Raw genomic sequence first — 12,458 nt, forward strand, 5'->3', positions numbered from 1 at the left:
GCGTATAATAAGGTATGGCAATGTCAATGGAGGATTGTTTTTAATATAGGTAGGCTATGCAAGCGTTCATTTATTTTATTTGTTTCTGGGACATGAATGTTATTTATAATTGAATCTTAATCCATGTATAAGTTATGTAGGCTTATTGTATTGATGAAATACACAATGATTATATGATTAGACATGTATATTGCTCATATCTGTGATCAGTCTTGCTACTAGGCCTTCACAATTGCTCGTCCAAGCTCAAGTTCGTGTTTTTGTCGGAAAAATGAACCATGTTTTTAATGTGTTTGCATGTCTATCTTTATTCAACACAATAAATGTGTTTTTGTCTTATTTTTTGGTGTGTTTGCGTAATGGTGCATAATGCAGCCTCCATTTGTCTGCTGCATTCAAAGCACTTGGGTGGCTCTAGAATTCTCTGTAGGCCTATAACTGCATTGGGGGGTCCAATTTATGAATAATTAGAACAGTTTACTGGCACATATCAAGTGTGATATTGGTATCGACGTTATTTCGAAAAGCTACATATTTTACATCAATGCATACAATTCCATGACGACTTGGTGTACATGTACATGCAGGTACATGTGCACATTTGTGTAGACATTTGAGGCTACATACATTGCTCAAAATGCCACTATAACACTTGTGGTGCTATTTCATCATATCTGTCCAGCACGTACACGTAGGGTATAATTTACTGCATAGTTAGGCCTATGTGGATTCCACTTAGTATACCGCAGAACCTACTGGTACGATTACATGTTTGTATGATCTATTTATTCAAGCGGCACATCGACACATATAGGCTAGGCTATTCCGAAACAGACCTACAGAAATGGACTACTTACTGAATATGATCGCTCTCACTCCTTAGCCTATGATCTTTACCATTTTGTTTGCTTGTAAATATTCCATTTAATAGCCTACTTACATGAATTCACTGATTGTTAAATGTATAAATGGTTTTGGGGTTTTCGAGGGAGTAACTTCAAGGATATATTCAGTGGTGGAAAAAATACCAATTTGTCATCCTTGAGTAAAAGTAAAGATACCTCAATAGAAAATGACCCAAGTGAAAGTCCCCCAGTAAAATACTAATTGAGTAAAATTCTAAAAGTAGACTATTTGGTTTTAAATATAGCCTACTTAAGTATAAAAAGTAAATGAAATTGCTAAAATATACTTAACTATCAAAAGTAAAAGTATAAATAATTTCAAATTCCTTATATTAAGGAAACCAGATGGGACGATTTTCTTGTTTTTCTAATTTACTTATAGCCAGGGGCACACTTCAAAACTCAGACATCATCTACAAATTAAGCATTTGTTTTTAAAGAGTCTGCCATATTAGATCCTTCAAAGCATTCGAAATGTAAGGACTGCTTTTGAGGGTCGGGGAAAATGTATGGAGTAAAACATACATCATTTTTTTTAGGAACGTAGCGGAGTAAAAGTTGTAAAAAATATAAATAGTAAAGTAAAGATACCCGCCAAAACGACTTAAGTAGCACTTTAAAGTATTTTTACTTAAGTGCTTTGCATCACTGGATATATTGTAATCTCTGGTTAGCTATCAGAGACTCAGGAGGCTAAAATCTAGCATTATCCCAAAGCACACAAGCGCTTGAAATGCTTCAGAATGGCCTATAGCTAAACATTTGTTGTTTAATGTTCTGTTATTTACCTTATGACTGTGAAATTATATTTGCTAGTTTACAATCCCATTGTTTTAAAGCGATCAAAGGGGAATGGTGTGGCTTTTTGGTCCAGCAAGGGATTTTTATGAGAACTCTGCCAGATGACGTCTGCTCATGCTCTCAAGATAGAAGGGCGCCAAAACAAAGTTAAGGTCAAGTTAGTGTGTAATCTTGTGTTGCAAAATACGCACTCAAACTCATTTTGTCATGACAACAACAACAATCAAATTATTTTGGTTTTTGTGTGCTTTAAAGACGTGGTATTTGCAAGAGGGTATCTATCTATTTGATGACACATCCGCATGAGACGGGCGTGAAAACAAGGCCCAAATCGCCCATTTTGTCTATAAGGACTGTTTTGCAGGTTACTCATTGTTGCGTTGTCAACCAACCTGGATTCATTGCCAATGGCATTTCTTTTGCATTATGCTACTGTTGGTAGTATAGGACTAGATAATGTTGTTTTGATATAGTTAGTACATGGGTAGCATGTACAGTACTCTCTGCTCATTGTGTAGCTCCTAGTTTTGGGGAATTCTTTGTGGGTAATTTGTGCGTAATTACTTTTTAACATTGTATTAACTCGTGTGTTTCACGGTTTATTTTTCACTGAAAGGTTAATAGAAATAATGATAATATAATCAAGTGTTTTTTCACATTCATTGTGTGTTTAAGATTGAGGATATTTCACTGTAGTACACTATATAGAAAAATAACACGAGCTAAACTCATTTCGGGGAGACTGAGGGGAAAACGTGTCATTAAAAAAACATTTGCATTTGGGCCAAGTTTTTCAGTCCAAACAGCAACGCTCAAACAACATGTGTTGTTGTTGGTTATTATAGTTCTCCGGGTTGCGCGCAGGGTAATTTATATATGATATAGCCTACTTATGCTTTTCGTGTGTGTTTGAGGATCTAAATATGTTACTTTTAGTGCCCCCCAAAAATAATTCAGTATTGTGTTCCTGTTCAACTACAAAATAACCTGGGCCTGTCGAGGTTATGTGTGGATTTTAATCCGTGCAAATAATACTATGGATGTAATAGAACATGGGACGCTGGGCCCACAATTATACATCTAATTAGTTAGGGATTTGCTATGGTGAATGCTATACTGTTTACTTCCCTTTCACGTTATTTATATTATTTAATAGGCATATGTATTTCTATGCGTAAAGTGAAAAATGGTGTAAATTGAAAATGAAAGTCCTGAAGACCTATCTTCTAAAACACTGTTTAAAGTAGGCTAGACATATCTCAGGCTACGGTTTCAAAATGTCCAAAGCACAAAGTAATCGCCACCCACAATAGTGTTTTTTTCCTCCAACAGCTACAAGATACACTTAAACTACAACACTTCCTTTTGTCTGTGCAATAAAATGATTTGAGTGCCGACGTTATTGGTGATTGCTTGGTGCACATCGTCTCAGACCGCAGACGGTCAAAGCCAGCAGAGATGTTTTGTACTTGGCAGTGCAAAGCCTTCCTGCAGCCAATCATGCTGATGACGCTTCTATTTTTAATTTACATTTGGGAAGATCTTATCCGGAGAACCACTAATTACATATGTACGAGGAAAATGAACGATTCTGGATTTGGGGCGAACAACCAGGTAAAGAATTTCCATGTATCCCTTTGTTAGGCCTGGATATCTTTCTGAAATCGGAAAACACCACAAATATGAATGCTCGGAGTCAATATAGGGCCTGGAAATATAATGGAAGCGAGTCAAAATATAGTTGATATTGAAATCAGAAAAGTATATTTCCCCCACATAGTCCTAATCCTTCTCTATAATTAAGTTGTCTTCATATGTCTCTTTTTCTTGTTTTCGTTCTCTTCATGTCTTTCATTTCTATCTTTCACCTTTTCTGTGTTTGTGGTAGCCTATGTGGATTATGAAATATAATTTGAGATTAGGTTTGTGAATATGAATGTTTTGGTCCATGTTGTGCATTTGTTTGCATTGTTGAGGCACGAGCGTTAAAAATGTACTTTTGTTTTATCTATCTGTCCAAGTTATTACGCGCGTAACTTGTGTGTAATTGTAGGCCTAATGTTCAATTTGTGAGTATAGATTTGGATGCGAAGTAGACTGTGCACGAGGGAACATTCTGTGCCCTTTAACTTGGACTCCAAGGGGAGGTCAACTACAAATATTTCTTAATATGTATTCAACTACCATGATGCATACATGTCATACTCTCATAATAGTGCGCACATATAGGGCATGCATGGAATACATACAAAGTTGTGGGTTTGACATTCTATAACTCGAATACTATTGCAATAACCCATTGATGAAATATCTCAGGGATTGTTTAGTAATGTCTATTTCGGAGGGCGAGCGCAGATCTACATAGGAGTTGCTTCTGAATCCAGGCAACCAATGAACTGTCGTGTGCGCTCACATGAGTTGCTCTAGACAGTTCTTAATGACTGATATTGATATATGGTAATTCCTTAACCGGATCACATGACACAATTACCTCGAGAATCGATAAAGATGAATTGCACGTCAGACTACGTTTCCGATTTTTTCTCCCTCGCGGGTCCTTTCCACGCGCCTATGGTGCAATAGATAGACAAAGTTTAACACACTCAAGCTGCCAATTCTATTTCGCTATAGCAAAAGGGTGAAGGGGAGAGATGGCGGAGTACGATGAGCGTGGCAACTGTGCGTCAAATATGTATTTACCGAGTTGTACATATTACGTTTCGGCGCCTGATTTTTCTTCGGTCTCCTCGTTTTTACCCCAGACTACTTCGTGTCAAATAAATTTTCCTTATTCTTCCAACATAGCTCAAGTCCAACCTGTTCGAGAAGTGTCTTTCAGAGATTATGGACTGGATCACTCAAACAAATGGCATTACAGGGGCAATTACGCCTCTTACTACTCAACGGACGAGATAATGCACCGAGACTTAATCCAGTCGTCGAACAGGGCGGAAATGATATTCAAAAATGATTCCTTGTACGGCCATCACGGCCGTACGAGCTCGCCATGCAATTTCTTCACAAATGTCGGCCGAAATGGGGTTCTTCCACAAGGGTTCGATCAGTTCTTAGAGACTGTTAACTCTGAGAAGCCCAACCCCGACGACTCAAAACAAAAGACACACTCCAGTCTCCCCGGAGATGCTGCATGTAATAAACATACTTCAGATAGGCCTGCATCTGAGGAGTCTGAACGAGACCCAACTGAGCACATAGACGAAGAGGATTATTCGATATCAAACTGCGCTGGGGACAAGAACAACGGCCCAAGTAGGTACAAGCATTAAATGGGGTTATAGTAAGTCCACTACTGTTGTCGGTCCGATTTTATGTGCCCCTTTATAAGCATGCAAAGGTTTTATATACCCCAATAAGATTTACTTTTCTGTTGTTAAAATATTTACGATGGGAAAGCAGTTTAGGTGAGCTGTACTGCAATATTTCTGATGTGTAGTGTTTTCTGAATTAATTAAAGTTCTCTGATTCGCTTGCATGGTGTAAATTACAGTGCAAGCATGTTCATTAGGCCTATTTGTTTATGACAATGCATTTACAAAGTAATAAAATAATGATATAAACAGGAAGGTAGGCAATGCCGTAATATTCGAGATAGAGGATAGCCTACGTAGGCTATAGGCCTAGGCTATGGGAAGAGGTTTTCTTTGGCTGCGTAATAATGGTTTACCTATAACTTCAAGAATAACCGTGTAGGACAGACATGGACTCAAAATGTGTGTGTGTGTGTGTGTGTGTGCGCGCGCTCACTCGCGCGTGCACGAGCATATCTGCTTGTGTGTTTGTGGATGCATGCGGGACGATGATCTTTTTACTCGGCTAACTTGTTAATTATGTTCTTTGCTGACTAGCAGGGAGCCAACTTTGATCTGAACTACATTGTACTACATATTTGTAGTAAATAAAGTGTTTTGTCTTTGTTTAGGTTCTTCAAAGTCCAGAAAAAAGAGATGCCCCTACTCCAAATACCAGATCCGAGAACTTGAACGAGAATTCTTTTTCAATGTGTACATAAACAAGGAGAAGCGGCTCCAGTTGTCGAGGATGTTAAACCTGACAGATCGACAGGTGAAGATTTGGTTTCAGAACAGAAGAATGAAAGAGAAAAAGCTCAACCGGGACCGGCTTCAGTATTTCACTGGGAATCCCTTATTCTGAACCCTACGCATTTGGAGTCAATAGTTGCTAAATGCTTCACAACAGATTGAATAAAGAGGTTTTTTTGGGGGGGGCATCTCATAATCTATCAAAACAACAGAAGGTGAAACACCGCACAGCATAATGAACATTGCAAACAGGCTGGATTTATCTATGCAAGGCTCTTGGCATCTGCCACTTAAATACTTACCTCAATGAACACATGAATCCTGTTGTTTAAAATAAGATTCAATCCAGTGAAGAAATCATCCAGGAGACCTCGTCATAATGTCCATTTGTATATCATTATACTAATTCATTATCATCTCTAGGCTATGCATATCTTTTTTTTAATTTATTTAAGTTTACATGGTGGCGTTTGGTGGATTCAAAAATATTGCAGTAAGCAACGCGTACTTTGAGTAGATGAATCAGTCAAGTAGACTACAAGAAGTCATTTATAATAGTAGAATTGTGTATGCATTTAGTAGACGCATGTGATGTATATTGTGGTTATGTGATATCAAAATAAAGTACACATGGCAAATGTAATTATGCGTTACCTCATGTAATTGCAATCACAACGAACTCATTTCGTATAACTTTGGTCAGGATCCACATTTGGCATAGAAAGTTATGCATAATTTCATACGATTCAACAAGGTTTTTAATACTCTACTATAGGGTTTGTCTTGTCAAAACGATCTGATATATTTGTAAATTACCAATTGCACTGGCACTAGTAGTTATATCAGTAGGCCATAGGACTATACAGCGGATTTCCTGTTGTTATAGCCAAGCAGTAGCGCCTCTTACTTGCCTCAACTTCAAAGTTTAGACTAGACCTTTTATTCCCTTTATTTTGTTTTACACTTAGGCGGTTTTCTAAACCTTGAACCGTCTAGACAGTATACTAAAAACTAGCTGTAAATGTCTAAATTGGGGGCTATTGGACCCTCTGGGCACTCCAAATGCGGCCCTACCCCAAAATAGTCGAGAAGAATGCAGTAGCCTACTGTTTACTTGTCAGGCTATTGAGTTTAAAGGAACGCAAAATGTACATGAACAAAATTATCTATTACTTTATATAAGCCTTTATAGATTATATGTTTCATATTTAACTTCAATTGGCAAGATCATAAAAGCAAAGAAACCCCATACATACGATTTGATTTGGCAGCTTAAAAAAAAAGTGGTGTATTTATTAGAATTGTTTTAATTATTTGTATCAAATAGCCTATTGTTAATTTAATTAATAAAGGTTCTTTCCTGCCTTTGAATTTCCCGTATAACGTCAATGTCGTCACCTCTCACTTTTTTTTTGAACAACTAGGCTATAGGCGCCTTTTGGCTGATGTCTTGAGAAACGACGCCTTCTGAATGATATCTGCATTGCAGTAGCATTCCAATATGGCTGCGAAGCAGTGAGTTTTCCTGTATGAAAAGTAAGCGATACAGCAGGGATACAGTTTCTTGTTTGAAGTTGATAACTGTCTTCTACATACTAACCAATTAAGATGTTGCATTACATTTAGCCTAATGCAATATTCATGAACTCATCCGCAATCTTCTGATGTGGTAGCATTACGCACGATTTGTACAGTCTTACAAGAGTATAATATAGTTTAGCTTAAGTAACAACACTGAACCCAAAAATATTTGTCATAATCAAGGGTTTAATTCGAATCCACGGATAGGTCCCTCGTGTATTAGAATTTAACAAAGTAAGGCAGTGCACTGCGGTGTACTAAAAGAGAACCAGTCGACCAATGTGTCATCCTAAATAAGCCTAAATATTTCTGTGACCAATGCTTTTTCACTTTTAGCATCGCGCAATGATTTTCTTTTCGCAGAAAAAAATGTAGGCCCAGGTGGTCTAATAGGCATGCCATGTTGGACATGTTACTGTATCTGATCATTCGAATTGCGTTCCTAGCTGTAGGAAATAAGTCACAAACACACACATATCAGTCAGTCTTTTGATTTAACATTTTTATTGGCTTTTTGGTTCAAGAAATAGGCCTAGTTGTGCAGACATGGTGACTGCTCGTTCATATTCTAACCACACGAGGGCAGACGTGTAACAAGTTTCGGGCTGAGTTTGTTCATGAAAACACACACAGGTTGAATTACAGCTGTGGTCTGGAATATTATTGAAAGGCTTGTAAATGTTCTTGTTTGTGGTTTGGTGATAGAATATAGCATGCGTTCGGTGATCTGGCTGTCTTTTTTGACTTGGCTTCCTTCTGGTAAACGTTGGAAAATAGCTTCATTTAAAAAATATATAAAAATATCCAATAGCCCAAGCAGACTTTGTTTCGTTCATGCATTCCATGCATTGCAATCAAAGGGGCACCATCACTGTTCCTAACGCCACCATTTTAAAGTGGATTAAACAGTAGCCTTAACTATGTGGATTTGTATATCATAGGCCTATAGAAGACACAAAGTCCAACTTAACCCTGGCATATATTGGACATGACTTGAAATATTGCTGGGTTAAACTTAGTTTTCATTCCAATTAAACCCTAAAGTAATTAAATACTTGCTAAATGATGGAATAAGGCACATGACCTATCTGGATTCCTCAATCAACCCTGGTTAGACTGAAATTGTCGTGTGCATTATCGATGCATTAAACTAGGTATGTTGATTTGGACGGCCGTTAAGCCTTGTCTAGTAAATATGTTGTCTAATCATTTCAACCGATGTTACCTGATAGGGTAAAAGGATGATTTAAAATGGGATGTGTACACCTAAAATGTTGAATAGACCATGGGTTTGTATTTTACTGAATTATTTGCTTTATTATTAAACGCCCTATAATCACGGTCAGAACACCTGGATGGTTTTGATGTTGTATTCCTGAAGTTAAAAACAACACATGGCACACTGGTGAATTCGCAACGTGTCCTAAAACGTGAGTTTTTCATTTTCTACGTTTAATAGAAGCATATTGTATGTCTGCATTTTTTTGCGTAATTGATTTGGCGTGTATATCCGTATAGGTCATTCATAACTTCAGAAATATTTTGGAGAGCAAATTCTATTTGAGGCTATTGTTCATTTAGACATATATTGAAGCAGCCTACACCTATATATCGCACTGCTAAATAATTCCTTACATTGTCATCTTTCTCCCTCTTCTTTCGATCGAGCTTATATGTTAGATTTCTCAAACGTGTATTTGAAGCATCTTCACATTAGGGTTGACCTGAAGCATTGTTTTGGCCTACAACCTTGAAGGTTAAGCTTCAGACGTAGGGCTATGCTGCTGTTGGACGTCCTTGGATGTGCACTCGCGCTCTCATTTTTGAAATCATGTTTAAAAAACAATGCTCCCCTTACGTGTGCATGTATTTGGGTTCATTTACAGGAATGTAGGCTATCGTAGGTTCATTAACAAAAATTGATGCTTAAATTTAAAGAAACATCATGAAACAAATGTACATAGGCCACATATAAATATATCGCCTATTAGATATAATCTATAGGCTGATATTTTCCTCCCATATTTATTTTGTTTAGTAATCTACGTGCACAAACTTGGCTCATTGAGGTAGGCCTATTCAGCGTGTCATTAATGGCATCCTCTAAATACAATTATTAGTCTTATTCAGCAAATAATCTCTTTCTGTATACTTGTTGATTTGTTAATTCATTGCTATTTCTCGGGGTAAAAAAAATCCACATCGTCTACATATTTGAAAAGGTGGACCTGCTAAACCGATGTGAGATGCTGAATTGAGAATAGGTGTGTGTTTAGCGCTGTAGTGGATTGTTATTAAAATGCATTAGTTTCCCAGTCCGTCATATAGGTCACATAGAAACTAAGTGCGTCATACCCAGAGCATGCATTCAAAGGTTATTACAATTGTTTAGAAAAAATTTGAGCCTGGTAATCGATATCACCTCTGTGTAGGCTTTCCTTGTATTTTCATTTTTACAGAATAACATTCTACTTAAGCCAGACGCTGTTTAGTTAGGAATCCAATGACTAAAAAATATATAAGCGTATAATAGCCATATTTGTTTTTCATTTTGTTTGTAATTGTTTAATTACCTCCTGTAAATTGATTTTTCTTTTCAGTTAGGATTAGATTTCGATCAATACAACGTCATTGTTTTAGTTAATGTCAAAGCATTGGCTTTAGTAGTTCTATAGCCTGTAAAAGTGAGTAGATTACCTATTAGTCGTGAACTTAAATTGTGTTAAAGGTGTTCAAAGTTGTCAAGGTATGGGCATTGGAGCTTGATGCAACTGTACGTTATTTTCAGGTTAAGACCATGTACATCAGCTTTGATTTTGTTTCATGCCAAGCAAAGAGAACAGGCTAAATGTTCAAGATGTCCTTTGTCAGTCTTGGAATCAATTTCAAGTCCGTGTTCTAGGTGTCGCTGTTGACCACGTCTGCCTCCCAGTCATGAGTCAATTCGTCCATGTGATGGGAAAAGAGGCTGCGTCTCAAGGCCATTTTCAAATTTCATTGGTGAGCTTGTCATGTGGTAGAGAGGCTTCCTGAGCAACACGGAGATTGTTGTGCTAGATATGTCAACCTACAAAGGACATCTCTCTCCTTTTTAAAACTTCTCCAAAAATGTCCTTTCCCAACAGCTCTCCTGCAGCAAATACGTTTTTAGTTGATTCGCTGATTGGCGCTTGCAGAACAGACAGCTTTTACTCCAGCAGCAACATGTACATGCCGTCCGGTGCAGAAATGGGAACTTATGGAATGCAAACCTGTGGACTCCTGCCGTCTCTCGGTAAACGAGGGGACGTCAACCACCAAAATATGGGCATGAATGTCCACTCTTACATACCTCAAATTGATAACTGGACAGATCCGAATAGATCTTGCAGAATAGAGCAACCATCCAACCAGATGCCCAATTGCACATTTTCACAAAACATTAAGGAGGAGAGTAATTATTGCATGTATTCAGACAAGATGACAAAGGTCAACTCGTCCGATGTCCCTGTATATTCTAATATAATCCCCGAATCGTGTTCAGTTGATGGCCCCGAGATCCCTGTTCCGGGCTATTTCAGACTGAGCCAAACTTACGCGAGTGGGAAACACCAGGACTATGGCCACGAGATGACGAGTCCAAACACCACATTGATGCAGCTCAACAGAATTACTCCCAAACCGCAGTTGTCTTCCTTTGTCGAAGTGGAAAAGAAAACGGCTGATATACCGCATAACCGGGAGATCAGCAGGACACCCATCCCCGCGGAAAGCCCGGATCCAAAGTCGAGCGCGCAGGAAGAGAAGAATTGCTCCACTGAAGCTTCAGTCTCCAGCCCAGAGTTGCCAAAGAAGGAAGCGAAAGGTAGGTACAATACAAGGATGAATCGTGTCATGGTGTAATATGAACGCTCCAGCATCATAAAACCCAATATAAAACACAAACAGCCCTACAGTCGTAATGTTTAATGAGAGCCTTACTCGGGTTGCAGTAAAATGCTACAGGAAACTGTTCGACCCGCACATATTTGCATTGAGGTCTATTCTCCTCTATATTTTTCTATATTTATAATGTATGTGTTTCTTTGTTGATTGTAGAAAAGCAGAATATTCCATTTTATATTTGGGTAAATGTAATTTGGGAAAATGTTATTTATTTATTGAAGTGTAATCCATATTATTAACATCTCGTAGACATAAGGCTTGTAGTCTGTTTTGTATCTTCATCCTCAGTGTTGTGATTATCAATTTCCTCCGAAATTATAACACAGAAATACTCCAGGCTCTAACAAATGTGTAGTGGATTTCATCAGTATGCTTAATATGCATGTCAAATATGACTTTGGTCTAAAAACTCAGTCGTGTAATTTAGAGCAGCTGTTGTTAGTTATATTTTACAGCCTGTAATATCTCAACACCTGATCCAAATGATAGTAGCAGATTACGACTACTAACCAATAATACTCATATAGGCTAAAACTATATCAATATAATTGAAGCGTTCTATCATTCTGACCAGAGCTGTGTGACTAGTGAAAACATATTGTGATAGTTCCATATTTTGCCATGTTAAAACATTTGTTGGTTTGATTTCATTTCAGACAGCAAAACTGACCCTCCAACGAGCAATTGGTTGACTGCAAAAAGTGGAAGGAAGAAAAGATGCCCCTACACAAAGCACCAGACGCTGGAACTGGAAAAGGAGTTTTTATTCAACATGTACCTGACTCGAGAGCGCCGTCTAGAGATCAGTAAAGGCGTCAACCTCACCGACAGGCAAGTCAAGATCTGGTTTCAAAACCGCAGGATGAAGCTCAAGAAAATGAGCAGGGAAAACCGAATTCGGGAACTTACCTCAAATCTCACCTTTTCGTGAGCATGCTTACACATGCTTGTTTTATTGTCCCATTCCTCTCTCTTCAAAGTAGTGCTGTGGCAGCATTGGACTTGTTATTTTGTTTTTCACTGAAACTGTGACTGTAATTGCTATTTTTGTCTCATTTACATTGTGACGCATTGTGTATTTTGAATGTTTCATCACAGGGTACAGGAGGCTAGGTCTTAAATTATTCAAATATAGTAGGTATTCATTGTTGTACTGTTTGGTTTGATTGAGCCTAAGGAAGTCACA

At 37.9% G+C, this 12,458-nt stretch overlaps 2 protein-coding genes across 2 annotated transcripts; both read left to right on the forward strand.

Annotated features, from left to right (window-relative positions):
- The first annotated feature begins 4,355 nt into the window (after positions 1-4,355).
- Positions 4,356-5,937, forward strand: hoxd11a (homeobox D11a). Its single transcript, NM_001139552.1, is given in 2 exon segments — positions 4,356-4,976; positions 5,647-5,937. Coding segments are annotated over 2 exon segments (813 nt in total). The 5' UTR covers positions 4,356-4,396; the 3' UTR covers positions 5,880-5,937.
- A 4,379-nt stretch (positions 5,938-10,316) lies between these two features.
- On the forward strand, positions 10,317-12,316 carry hoxd10a (homeobox D10a). The gene is given in 2 exon segments (NM_001139553.1): positions 10,317-11,192; positions 11,929-12,316. Coding segments are annotated over 2 exon segments (1,011 nt in total). The 5' UTR covers positions 10,317-10,456; the 3' UTR covers positions 12,204-12,316.
- Positions 12,317-12,458: the final 142 nt, after the last annotated feature.

Source organism: Salmo salar, chromosome ssa25, assembly GCF_905237065.1.
Source record: "Salmo salar chromosome ssa25, Ssal_v3.1, whole genome shotgun sequence".
Taxonomy (NCBI): domain Eukaryota; kingdom Metazoa; phylum Chordata; class Actinopteri; order Salmoniformes; family Salmonidae; genus Salmo; species Salmo salar.